This window comes from Vicia villosa, linkage group LG2, assembly GCF_029867415.1.
Source record: "Vicia villosa cultivar HV-30 ecotype Madison, WI linkage group LG2, Vvil1.0, whole genome shotgun sequence".
NCBI lineage: Eukaryota > Viridiplantae > Streptophyta > Magnoliopsida > Fabales > Fabaceae > Vicia > Vicia villosa.
Genome location: NC_081181.1, coordinates 180712306 through 180725479, shown reverse-complemented (window position 1 = coordinate 180725479; position 13174 = coordinate 180712306). Strand labels below are relative to the sequence as shown.

The 13174-nt window shown below is 32.9% G+C and overlaps 1 protein-coding gene across 1 annotated transcript; it reads left to right on the top strand.

The window, feature by feature from the left end:
• The first annotated feature begins 472 nt into the window (after nucleotides 1-472).
• LOC131650783 (pentatricopeptide repeat-containing protein At1g63080, mitochondrial-like) lies at nucleotides 473-916 on the top strand. The gene has a single exon (XM_058920494.1). It carries the CDS (start codon nucleotides 473-475, stop codon nucleotides 914-916), a length of 444 nt encoding a protein of 147 aa, XP_058776477.1.
• The last annotated feature ends 12258 nt before the right edge of the window (nucleotides 917-13174 follow it).

Below are 13174 nucleotides of genomic sequence, written 5' to 3'. Positions count from 1 at the left end.
GATCAGTCTTTGTCTTCCTTTCTCATTATGTGCCAAATGGGAAAGTATAATAGGAAAGAGTTTGATTTCTTTTTTGTTCATAAAATTAGGTTTTCTAAGATGTCTTTATCTTCCTTTCTCATTATATATATCAAGTTAATAAGTTTTCAACCATGTGAAGACAGAAAGTAAAAAAAAAATTAAATAATCACAAGTAGTTGTTGAAGTTTTTATTCATTTTCAATGGAGCATGACTGAATTCATGGCATTATCAACATATTTTTTACTGCTAAATTACCACCACAGTGAATCATGAAACAAACTAAAAGCATTATAGATGTACACAAAAATTCCAGTGCACTAGTACCACCATAAATACTTAACTGCATCTCTAGCTAAAGTTCATAGTGATTTAATTAAAACTGGCCTAACCTATTTCGTTAAAGAAAACATTATTTGCTAAACAAGACAACCTATTCAAATTGTCGATGAGATGTGTGATAGAGGTCAACTACCTAATATAATTACGTACAGTTCTATATTGGATGCTTTATGCAAAAACCATCAAGTTGATAAGGCACTTGCATTATTTAAAGAATTTAAAGAGAAAGGTATTCAACCTGATGTATACACATACACTATTATTATTGATGGATTGTGTAAAGATGGAAGACTAAAGGATGCACAAAAGGTTTTTGAAGAACTTTTGGTCAAAGGCTACAATCTTGATGCATGTACATATAATGTTATGATCCATGGATTTTGTAAGAGTGGCTTGTTTGACGAAGCATTGACATTGCTGTCAAAGTTGAAAGACAATGGTTGCACTCTGAATGCTCAAACTTATGAAATTATTATTCTTTCCCTATTTGAAAATGATGAAAATGATAAAGCAGAGAAACTTCTTCGTGAAATGATTGCGAGAGGTCTAATGTAAGACTGAAACTAGGTAGGATATTTGCCTATTGTAGTACATTATTATTTTGAATTTATGTTTCAACACTGTTTCATTTCATCATTTTATTTATGTAGTTGCTTCACCTAATGAAAAAAAAAAAGGATTTTTGTAACTTCGTTTGGTTGAGTGTGTTTATGCTTCCCAACTAACAGAGTGGTGAGTTCCAACTTGAGGGAAATTGGTAAGATATGAAAATTAATATCTTAGTAGTGTTGTTGGGTTGAATTTGTATTTATTGCATTATGATTTTAGTTGTTGCTTTGGGTCTCATCGCCTTTCGCATGGGAGTTCTTGCTCTTATTTTTTAAATTTCATTGCTGTATTTTACTTATAATACTTCATCGGTATACTGTCACTTTGAATTTGTTTCTAGTTTCCACCTCGGACACGTCTCTTGCATCAACTGAAGTTTGTGGTTTATCTTCAAGGGAATATATATTGTCTAGTATCTTCTTTATCTGAATGTGATTAGACAAGGAAATTGCACTTTAGAACAATGGCGGTGCCACTGTCATAGTTTTTTTTTGGAGAATATATAACTTTATTTATTCCTCAAAAACAGTGTAATACAAACCGATCCTATGCGGATCCAGGGATCTAATCCAACAAAACAACTCAAACACCAAAGCACTATACAATTACAAGGGTATCTACATTAACATGCCTCTTGATTTCTTTTGCATTCACGCTTCTAGCAACAATGCTAGTTTTGATATGCTGTATAATAACTGGCTGCTCCACGCTAATGTTGCTAAACACTTTCTCATTCCTGGCTTTCCCATATCTGTTTTGTAACGTGGCAGCTGAAAAAAATATGATCACTAGATTCATCTGCATGACAAAAACAGCAGGTCCCGTCAGTGATAATTCCAACATCCATAGCGTGAAAATTGCCCTAGGCCTAGCAGAGTTACTAAAGAACACTCTTTTCCATTCCACCGGTTCCTTCTCCCCTCGAATTTCCTTGTACTTGGCAGATGTACAGAATTTTGCTTGATTCAAAGACTGCATCCAACTTTGAATATCACCTACCAGATCCCTGTTTTTCATGATTTGTTTCAAGAGCCATGAGCAGTTGAGTGGAACTCGCCTTTGCAGAATGTCGCACCCTTTGGCATAGTATGTATCAACCCATTTCACCCAGAAAACCTGCATCCAGTAAGTAGTGACAGCAAAGAGCACAGATTTTACTAATTGTGTTCTACCTGCGTAGCTAAGCAATTTGGTAGTCCGCCACTGTCATAGTTTTGCAGTCATATGAAACATGGAAAAGTAGTATAAGAATTTGTTGAAAACTTTTTTCGCTTGTTTAAAGTTGATATTCTTAGTTTAACATGGGATACCAGCATCGGAATAAATCCCTAACACTGACCTTTGCTATGAACATATATCTAGAGTCTTAACTTCTTAATGGAATTACCCTGCCACTATTTCATGCTAAAACCCCAGTTACAGTGCTGCTCATGTTCATACGATTTTAAATTTTATACAACATGTATAAACTTGGAAATCAAGTTTTGTAAGATTTTAGGATGAGTCGAAGCCCCAAAATCTAGGCTCTCAAATGGTATTAGAAAGGTAGGCTAGAGTGATATTGTTTATGCTTGTTTAGTTCAAGAATTAGTCATGTTCTCCTACTAGTATGCATGATAAAATATTGTAGTTAGGTGATGAACGATTGAATAGCAAGTGAAGTGAAAAAGTCTAAATTGTACAGATACGAGTATTTTCTATGCAGTTTTTGTTTCTGATATGCACGTACGTCCAAGTATTTTCTAGTCTCTTTTATAGCAAGTCTCCTGTTTCAATAGTTTTTCATATAACTGATTATTTATGGATTAAGTTGCGCAAGAACTCTTGATGAAAGCATCATTACAAATTTCTGATATTGCATGGACATGAGGTTGGTAAGGATGAATTGATCATATTAAAGAATTGATCAAGCTAGAAATGAAGGGCTATATAGTGTTAGATATGCATTCAAGAAACATTCCCTTTTGTTTTCCTTTTACTCATCAAGATATAGAATAGAACCTACTGCTTTTCCAATTTCACCTACCATTCCATATATCACCCATTTTTCTAATATTTTTGTATTATTTATAGTTTTTTTTCACATATATCTTTATTTATTGAATTTCACTAACTCCGGTTAATAAATGTGTTTTGGTGAGTAATATTAGTTTTATTGGAGTTTTAAAATTCATTTCGGATCAACCGATTGAAAACAAGTTAAATTTGCAAAAATTGATAAACCACAAATTTTTAAACAACTTTTCAAAATAGAAAATTACCTTAAGAAATTAAAATTTGAAATTAAAATATTGCTGGATTGTTCTTAATTGTGTCTTGCCTCAAAAGGAAACATTGTAGTATTTTAAATACTACATGGTTGGAACCTGTAGTGCCGGTTTCACGAGTAGATTGGTTGGTTATCATTGAACATGTGTTTTTCAACTTTATCTTTCTCGGTTATTTTGTTGCGATTATCTGGTTCACATAAAATGTTCTTAATGCCAAATCATTAGATATTTAGATATAACATTTTAATATTTTCTATTTTCCATTTAATAATTTTTGTTGTTAATGCATTCATAAATATTAAAATGTTTAATTAAAGAACTGTTTGCTTCTTAAAAAAAGACACTTTTATCAAAAAAATAAAAGTTATATGTTGAAGAAACCTAGTATTGTGTGTGTGGTCTAGCGGTGAAACGCTTGGGTCTTGAGAGTCCTCCTCTCAAGGTCTCAAGTTCGAAACCCACTTGATACAAAAATTTCTTATTAAAAAAAAAATACACCATTGCTTTTATATTACTTTACTTTGATGTACTATATTTTGATAGTTCCGTAGTTATATCTACGGAACACTATGTTTCTAACACATCCCGTAGATACATTTATTAAAGATTTACTAAATTGAAATATCTTAAATTTTCCCAACTTTCAATATGTTTTTAACACTTTCGTAGATGCACCTACGAAAAAAATTTTTTTTAAAAAAAAGTGCTTTTAAATATGTATTTACTAAATCAATGGTCATAATTGAAAATTTGTCAAATAACTAAGAGTATAAGAGATGTAATTAGTTATTACCATAATTTAAAGGTGACACTTTTATTTGATAAACAAATAACATTGCTAAATTGGTCTTAATTGTGTCTTGCCTCAAGAGGAAACATTGTAGTATTTAAATACAATATGGTTGGAAAACGAATTGCCGGTTTCACGAGTAGATTGGTTGGTTTACCACTGAATGAGTTTTCGACCTTTACTTCTCGGATCGATTCCAGCAAGAGACAGAGAAAGTATTATCAAGAAGGAGGTATTTCAAAATACCTCTCTTTTTTCTTTTTTTTATTTTATTTTCAATGTATTTAGAAACGAAAAACATAAATTGTCATGTGTTTTTTATATATTAATAAAAATGTTTACTTTTTATTTTTTAGTTGTATATGTATCAATGTTAAATATATTAATAATAGTGTTTATTTTTGTATTTTTATATGTATCAATGATAAATTTATTTATAAAAACACTTTTAATTAGGGGTGACAAAATGAATGGATTGGATGATTAATGGATAGATCAAACCAATCCATTAATCAATTACCAATCCACTAAACTCTCTTAATAAAAATCCAATCAAATCCAAAAATAAAATCCATCTAATCCTTCTATTAACATATTTTTAATGGATGGATATCCATCCAAAATATAATTAAAAAAATATCATAAAACATAATTTAAATATTTTAAAATATTTTTTAAATTTCACCAAAAAAATAAAATATTCTAAAATATTTTTTTCGTTCTTCCCAAAAAAACTTGAATTTTTCATTTTTCTGATAAAACTCGATTTTTCAGAAAAAAACTCAACTTTTTCATTTTTAGAAAAAAATCGATTTTTCGTTTTTCTGAAAAAAAAACTCGACTCTTTAGTTTTTTAGAAAAAACTCAATTTTTCGTTTTTCCGAAAAAAAACTCGATTTTTTGTTTTTCTGAAAAAAAAACTCGACATTTTGGTTTTTCCGAAATAACTCGATTTTTTTCATTTTTCCGAAAAAGCACGATTTTTTTCGTTTTTCCAAAAAAAACTCGATTTTTTTGTTTTTCCAAAAAAAATTCAACTTTCCGTTTTTACAAAAAAAACTTAATTTTTTCGGTTTTCCGAAAATAACTCGATTTTTCGCTTTTCCGAGAAAACTCGATTTTTTGTTTTTTCGAAATTCTTCGTTCTTTTGTTTTTTCGAAAAACCTCGTTTTTTTCGTTTTCCTGAAAAAAAAAACCTGATTTTTTTATTTTTCCGAAAAAACTTGGTTTTTTCAATTTTTCAAAAAAACTCAATTTTTCATTTTTTTGGAAAAACTCGATTATTTGTTTTTCCAAAAAAGCTTTATTTTTCGTTTTTTCGAGGAAAACTTGATATTTTATTTTTTTTTGAAGAAACTCGTTTTTTTTTGTTTTTTTCAGAAAAATCTCGATTTTTTCGTTTTTTCGAAAATCTTTGTTCGTTTTTTTCCAAAAAATTCTCGATTTTTTCGTTTTTTAAAAAAATCGATTTTTTCAAATTTATTTTTTTTAAAAAAATAATTTAAAATATAAATAAAAATAATTTCTTGGATTATCAATATGTGTTGGATGGATTTAATCCATCCGTTAACTTATTTTTTATGTGGTGGATAAATTTTAGCTTAATGGATCCAAATTTCACCCCTACTTTTAACATCCATTTGTCTCTTAAAATTCAAATTTTATCAGATGGATGTTAAAAATGCAAAATTTATAAATTGTAAGAGACAAGGTATTCATTGTTAACTAGAAACAAATTTTAAGAGACAACTATATACCAATGTAAAGAAATTGTAAGACAAGAGTCACCGAAAATGCCTGAAAAACACAGTAGATTAAGGTTCGCCGGAGGTAGAAACAAATTTAAAGTGACAATATACCAATGAAGTATAATAAGTAGAGTACAGTAATGAAATCAAAAAAAATAAGAGCAATAACTCCCAAGTATAGGCAATGTTTAGGCAAATGTATACAGTTTTCTTTCTTGGATCATTTTCAGTCTATCATCTCATCACATATCAAAAGTATTCGACTTTTGTATCGAAATGAATTTTTAGCTATATATAGCATCTAGACATAAGCTTTGTCGATAATAAGCTTTGACTACAGCAAGTGTAACGCAATTACTACAGATTCAAACCAACAACACTTCTAATCCAACAATTTCAAATCAATTCCTCCTCATCTAGCATAAGCTGAAGTTGAATCATCAAAACCGGTAATTCTGATCTTCTCTGCTTCTAACAAAAGTATATCAGATTGTACGGAAATATGCCATAAAACACTAAGTTCGTGAGTTAACACCACATTTATTGGGACATGGACTTCATTTGAGCAAGATGCAATCATTGCAAATAACACATGATCCATCAAGAATAAATTTAACATCAAATTGTCAAACCTCACCATTCGAGTACAAAAAATATATCTCAATTGGAGTCATTTATATGTTGGAATTTCCAGCCCAAAGCAATGAGATATAAAATACCACGATAAAATAAACTTAAACTACACTTCTAATTTAAACTTAAGTTTAGTTTCACTTCACTTGATGTTCAATCTTTCCTCACCTAATAACCATTCTCATAGTTGTAGACTGATTTTAGAACCTTATTAATTCATCCTAAAGCCTAACAGAACTTTATATCCAAGTTTTATAAACAATTTAAACTAAAAATTGAAGATAAACTCTCATCCAAAACTGCAAAACAAGCAATTCTGTAGAAAATAGAACCATGTTCTCTACAAAGTATTCATGTTCTAAATTCTAACCTTCGTTCTAAGTGACTAAACAATTTGAAGACCATTTCAGTTCACAATTAGAATTATGCAGCAAAACAGATACTGCCGAGAACTTTTTCGACTGTAAATTCATTATACCCATCAGCCAAGCCATATCAAGTTACTTCTTTTCTCATGATAATGGGAATATTAACAGTTATATTCTTAATTATTTATTTAAAAGCAGGAAAACATCATTCAACAACCTTCTAGAAAATTTGATAACGATTCTAATTCCTTTATGTACTAACCAATGTTCCATTTATCGTGAAACTACTACAAATACTTCATTCACACTGCCATGAATCCAACCAACCTGAATATAAGCCAAATCAAAAGCTAAGAGGCAATTATATGTTAGATATATGAATTGAAAAAGTACAAACAAGATTGTATCCGTGACATGGTTGATACTCCAATCATAAAATACATACACAAATATGAAAGAAGTTTACTTTCGTATTACACAATTGCAAGAAACGGAGTGATAATCTCACTTTCTACTAAATATGTCAATCCAAAATCAAATTATATCAATTGTCAAGAATTTTATAGTATAGTTTGTCATAATGTGTATTGTATACAACTTCCTAAATCTATAACTTAAATTCCTGTGTCCTAATAGTCGTAGTTAGCAGTACCTTACTGCATTTTTGTTGCATTTGTTAGGATTTCAAATCGATTTAAACAGCCCAGCTGCTACAGGAACTCAAGCCCTCGACCTTATCACATGGCAATCATCATTGTTGTTCAAACCTTGACATTAAGTCATTAAATATTGATGTTGGAATATATTATTTCTATTTGTATTATTTCCCTATTTGTATTATTTCCCTTTATTCTCCATTAAGGAAAGAATTAATATCATTATTGTATTACCATTATATATATCAGCCACCATTATATATACCAGCCTAGAGCTGAGGAATAAAATACAACAGCTTTTTTACCATTCCTTTCAATATGGTATCAAGAGCTCTGGGTTAGGGTTTACTGTAAAACTTCCACAACAGCGTCCGATTGACATACCCGTTTAATCCCTATGGCGAATCACGGCACGAATTGGCCCGCTCTAGGTTTTGCCTACACCGGATCCAATAATGGCGGTGGCGGTGGCCGCGGTGATGGCGGCGGCCGCGGTAACGGTGGTGGCCGCGGAAATGGCAATGGTGGCGGAAACGGCGACGAAACATCAGGTGTCATAAACAATGGCAGTTATTTCAATATAGGCGGCAATGACCAAGAGGGTTCCTCATACTCCCTCAAGGTCAATATTCCTAAGATGAATGGGAATAACTATAATGAATGGGCCCAGACAGTTCGCTTGGTATTGGATAGCAAAGGGAAGTTGGGTTTTTTAACTGGAGCAGTAGTTGAACCGGCAGTAGAAGACCCTCTTTACCAACAATGGAAATCTGAAAACTCCTTGATTATTGCGTGGTTGGTAAGCTCTATGGAAACTGGAATAGGTAAGCCTTATATGTTTTTGCCTTCTGCAAAGGATGTATGGGAAGCTGTTAAGGAAACATACTCTGATATTCAAAACTCTTCCCAAATTTTTGGTTTAAAATCAAAGTTATGGCATGCGAAACAAGGGGACATGAATGTTACTGCTTATTACAATGAGTTGTTGACCCTTTGGCAAGAGTTGGATCTATGTTATGATGACAATTGGAGGTGTACAAAAGATAGTGTTTTGTTTCTCAAAAGACAAGAAAATGATCGTGTCTTCATGTTTCTCGCTGGGCTCAATAAAGACCTTGATGAGGTAAGAGGTAGAGTTTTAGGAAAAATACCATTGCCAACTCTTCGTGAAACTTTTGCAGAAATAAGAAGGGAGGAGGCACGACAAGGTATTATGATGGGCAAAACACCACGGAGCTCTGAATCTGAAGGCTCAGCTTTGGCTACTAGGAACCTTGACGAGGAAAAAAGGGTAGACAAAGTTCCTTGGTGTGACCACTGTAAGCGTGAATGGCATACACGTGAAACCTGTTGGAAGCTCAAAGGGAAACCTCCTAACTGGAAGAAGAAAGGTGGTCGTGCATTTCAGGCTAGTAATTCTGATCAAGGGCAGCAAATTTCTTCACCGCAGCTTCCACTCACTACAGAAAAACTAGACATACTGTACAAACTTCTCGAGTCTCCAACTCCTTCTTGCTCTATAGCAACAAAAGGTAATTCTGCATTTATTAGTGTCAGTCCCAGTCATACTTGGATAGTAGATTCAGGTGCCTCTGATCACATGACAGGTGAATCTATTTTTTTCTCTTCATATAGTCCATGTGCAGGTAACCAAAAAATAAAAATTGCAGATGGCTCTTTTTCAGCCATTGTAGGTAAAGGGTCAGTTGTCTTGTCTCCAATGTTAACTCTGAAAAATGTCCTTCATGTTCCAAATTTATCATGTAATTTAATGTCCGTCAGTAAATTAGCCCAAGATATAAATTGTCAAACTAATTTTTTCCGATCTCACTGTGTCTTTCAGGATTTGAACTCGGGGAAGATGATTGGCAGTGCTAAGGAGAGTGGAGGACTCTACTACCTTGACATTGGATCTGCATCACAACTACCTTCAAAAACAATAAGTTCCTGTTTTGAGTCTTTTTCTGTTTTGAATAATAAAGATGAAAACATTATGACATGGCATTTAAGATTAGGTCATCCTAGTTTTCGTTACTTAAAACACTTGTTTCCTAAGTTATTTCATAATAAGAACTTTTCTTCGTTTAAATGTGAAGCATGTGAGTTTGCAAAACATCATCGTTCCCAATTTTCAATACAGCCTTATAAACCATCAAAACCTTTTTCTATTATTCACAGTGATGTTTGGGGCCCTAACCGTACAAGTACACTCTCTCTCAAAAAATGGTTTATCACATTTATAGATGACCATACAAGAGTATGTTGGGTGTACTTGTTAAAGGGGAAATCAGATGTTTGTCAGGCTGTAAAGAATTTTTTTACAATGGTGCAGAATCAATTTCAAACAAATATCCAAGTCTTTAGAAGTGATAATGGCAAAGAATATTTTAACACTATCCTGGATGATTTTTTTCAAAAAAATGGGATTGTACATCAAAGTTCATGTCCTAATACTCCTCAACAAAATGGAGTTGCCGAAAGAAAAAATAGACATTTATTGGAGGTTGCTAGAGCTTTACTTTTCACAAATAAAGTACCAAAATATTTGTGGGGCGAAGCCGTTTTAACAGCTGCATATTTAATTAATAGAATGCCCTCCAAAGTTCTTAATTTTCAAACTCCGATTAATACTTTCAAAGAATGTTTTCCTAGTTCTCGTGTTTTAACTGATCTGACATTAAAAATCTTTGGTTGCACAGCTTTTGTTCATGAACATAAGAATGTTGGGAAACTTGAACCACGTGCTATAAAGTGTGTTTTTGTTGGATACTCCCCAACCCAAAAAGGATATAAATGTTTTGATCCAAAAACCAAAAAAATGTTTGTCACTATGGATGTTACATTTTTTGAAAATAAACCTTTTTTTGATGACACTCGTCAAGGGGGAGATATAAAGGAAGACTTGTTTCAAATTGAGAACATGAGTTTTTTAAATAATTTATCTTTGCATGTATCACAAAGTTCTGAGACTTATACTTCTGCACCAACAGAAAATGGCCATGATTCTTTATTTAATCCTACTCCTGTTATGAGTAACGATCCTTGCGAATCTGAGCCTACATTTTCTCATGTAGAAAACAATGAAATTCCTGAAAACGATGATAGTGATGATCTAATTGAAATGCCACAGAATAATGAGTCACTTCAGGAAAAAAGATTTGAATTAGGAAACAGGATTTGGAAAGGGAAGGTTTTTGTAAAAAAGAACCACAAAGGAATGGATGAGTCCACATCTCCACACTGTCAGGAATCTGAACCGGGGAATGATCAACCTCCTAAGAATAGGAAAGGTAAGTCCATCTCTGTTTCTGAAAGTCGTATTTTGTATCCTGATATAGATGATCCTGTTGCCATTAGAAAACCTGTTAGATCGTGTACTAAACACCCCATGTCCAATTTTATATCATATTCAAATTTGTCTTCATCTCTGTCTGCCTTCACCTCAAAATTGTCTAGTGTAGAAATTCCAAAAAATGTACAGGTTGCTCTAGAAATTCCAAAGTGGAGGGAAGCTGTACTTGAGGAGATGAAAGCTCTAGAAAAGAACAAAACTTGGAGTGTTATGACACTACCGAATGACAAGAAGACAGTTGGATGCAAATGGGTGTTTACTGTGAAGTATAATTCAGATGGGTCCATTGAAAGGTACAAGGCTCGCTTGGTGGCTAAAGGATTTACTCAGACCTATGGTATAGACTACTCAGAGACATTTGCTCCTGTTGCAAAACTGAACACTGTAAGAATTCTTTTATCTCTTGCTGCTAACCTGGATTGGCCCCTACATCAGTTAGATGTTAAAAATGCCTTTCTTAATGGCGATCTAGAAGAAGAAGTATACATGGACATTCCTCCTGGCTTTGAAGACAAATTTGGATCAAATGTATGCAAATTAAATAAGTCTTTGTATGGATTAAAACAGTCTCCTAGAGCTTGGTTTGAAAAATTCACTCAGTCCATGAAGAAACAAGGGTACATTCAAGGACAGGCTGATCACACCTTATTCACAAAGTTCTCCCATGATGGGAAATTGGCTGCCCTGATTGTATATGTTGATGATATTGTCCTTACTGGAGACGATACAGTTGAAATGGCAAGAGTAAAAGAGAAATTAGCAGTAGACTTTGAAATCAAGGACTTAGGATCCATGCGATATTTTCTTGGTATGGAGGTTGCTCGGTCAAAGAAGGGTATTGTGGTTTCACAGCAGAAATACATTCTAGACTTATTGAAAGAAACAGGAATGAGTGGATGTCGTCCTGCATATACCCCTATGGATCCTAATGCTAAACTTTGGGGAGAAGGTAGTGTTCCTGTTGACACTGGAAGATATCAGAGGTTGGTTGGAAAACTGATTTATTTGTCACACACCCGACCTGATATTGCTTTCTCAGTTAGTGTAGTAAGTCAATTTATGCATTCTCCTTACGAGGAACATCTTGAGGCAGTCTACCGGATACTGAGATATTTGAAGGGAAAGCCTGGTAAAGGCTTACATTTTAAGAAAACTAGTGAAAGAAATGTGTCTATCTTCACGGATGCTGATTGGGCAGGCTCAGTCACTGATAGAAGATCAACCTCTGGATATTGTACTTATGTTTGGGGTAATCTTGTGACATGGAGGAGCAAGAAACAAGGAGTTGTAGCAAGAAGTAGTGCAGAAGCTGAGTTTAGAGCTATGTCTCAAGGTATTTGTGAAGGGTTATGGATCCTTAGAGTCCTAGAAGAACTTAAGATGAAAATTGAGCTTCCATTAAAATTATACTCTGACAGTAAAGCTGCCATTAGCATAGCTCATAACCCAGTTCAACATGACAGAACCAAACATATTGAGATTGATCGACACTTCATAAAAGAGAAGTTAGATGCTGGAATCATATGTCTCCCTTTTGTGACTTCAAATCAGCAAACTGCAGATATCCTTACCAAAAGTTTGGCAAGACCAACCTTTGAGCATTTGATTGACAAGTTGGGCATGATAGATATCTATGCACCAACTTGAGGGGGGGTGTTGGAATATATTATTTATATTTGTATTATTTCCCTATTTGTATTATTTCCCTTTATTCTCCATTAAGGAAAGAATTAATATCATTATTGTATTACCATTATATATATCAGCCACCATTATATATACCAGCCTAGAGCTGAGGAATAAAATACAACAGCTTTTTTACCATTCCTTTCAATAATTGAATATTGACAACCCATGTTAATGGAATTGGAATTATACCTACTGTATGAATCATAAGGCCCCCTTAATAAATGATATCAAAACCACAAATTCTAATCTATTCTAACTTCTTTTTTAAAACAAGTTTATGCTAATATATTAAAATTCGGGATTACTTGTTGAGAATGGTCTAAGACTCTAAAGAAAAAGATATAAAAAAGGATAACATATAACAGAAAATAAATCATATACAAGTATGTTTACTAAATAAGAAAAATGCAAAGCAACCATAAAGACAGAACCTGCATATAATTCTTGTTGTAGGAAGTTCTAAATCTGCCAGCACTATGAACAGGAAGTTCTAAATCAAAGAGATTAATATATTAAAGTTGTCGAAGTGATCATCGACTTGAGCTTACCCGCGAACCTGACCAACATGGATGAGCTGACTAAAAAAAAATTGGTTTAGACATAAATGTTATCAAGTTACTAGAGGAATGTGTGTCAGATTCTTAGGCAGAGTGTCAAGAGACAATTCTATGTTGGATATACAAGTTGACAAATTACA

What these genes read in the sequence shown, in the direction of transcription:
- LOC131650783 (XM_058920494.1), top strand. Translation starts at nt 473, where the DNA reads ATGTGTGATAGAGGTCAACTACCTAATATAATTACGTACAGTTCTATA.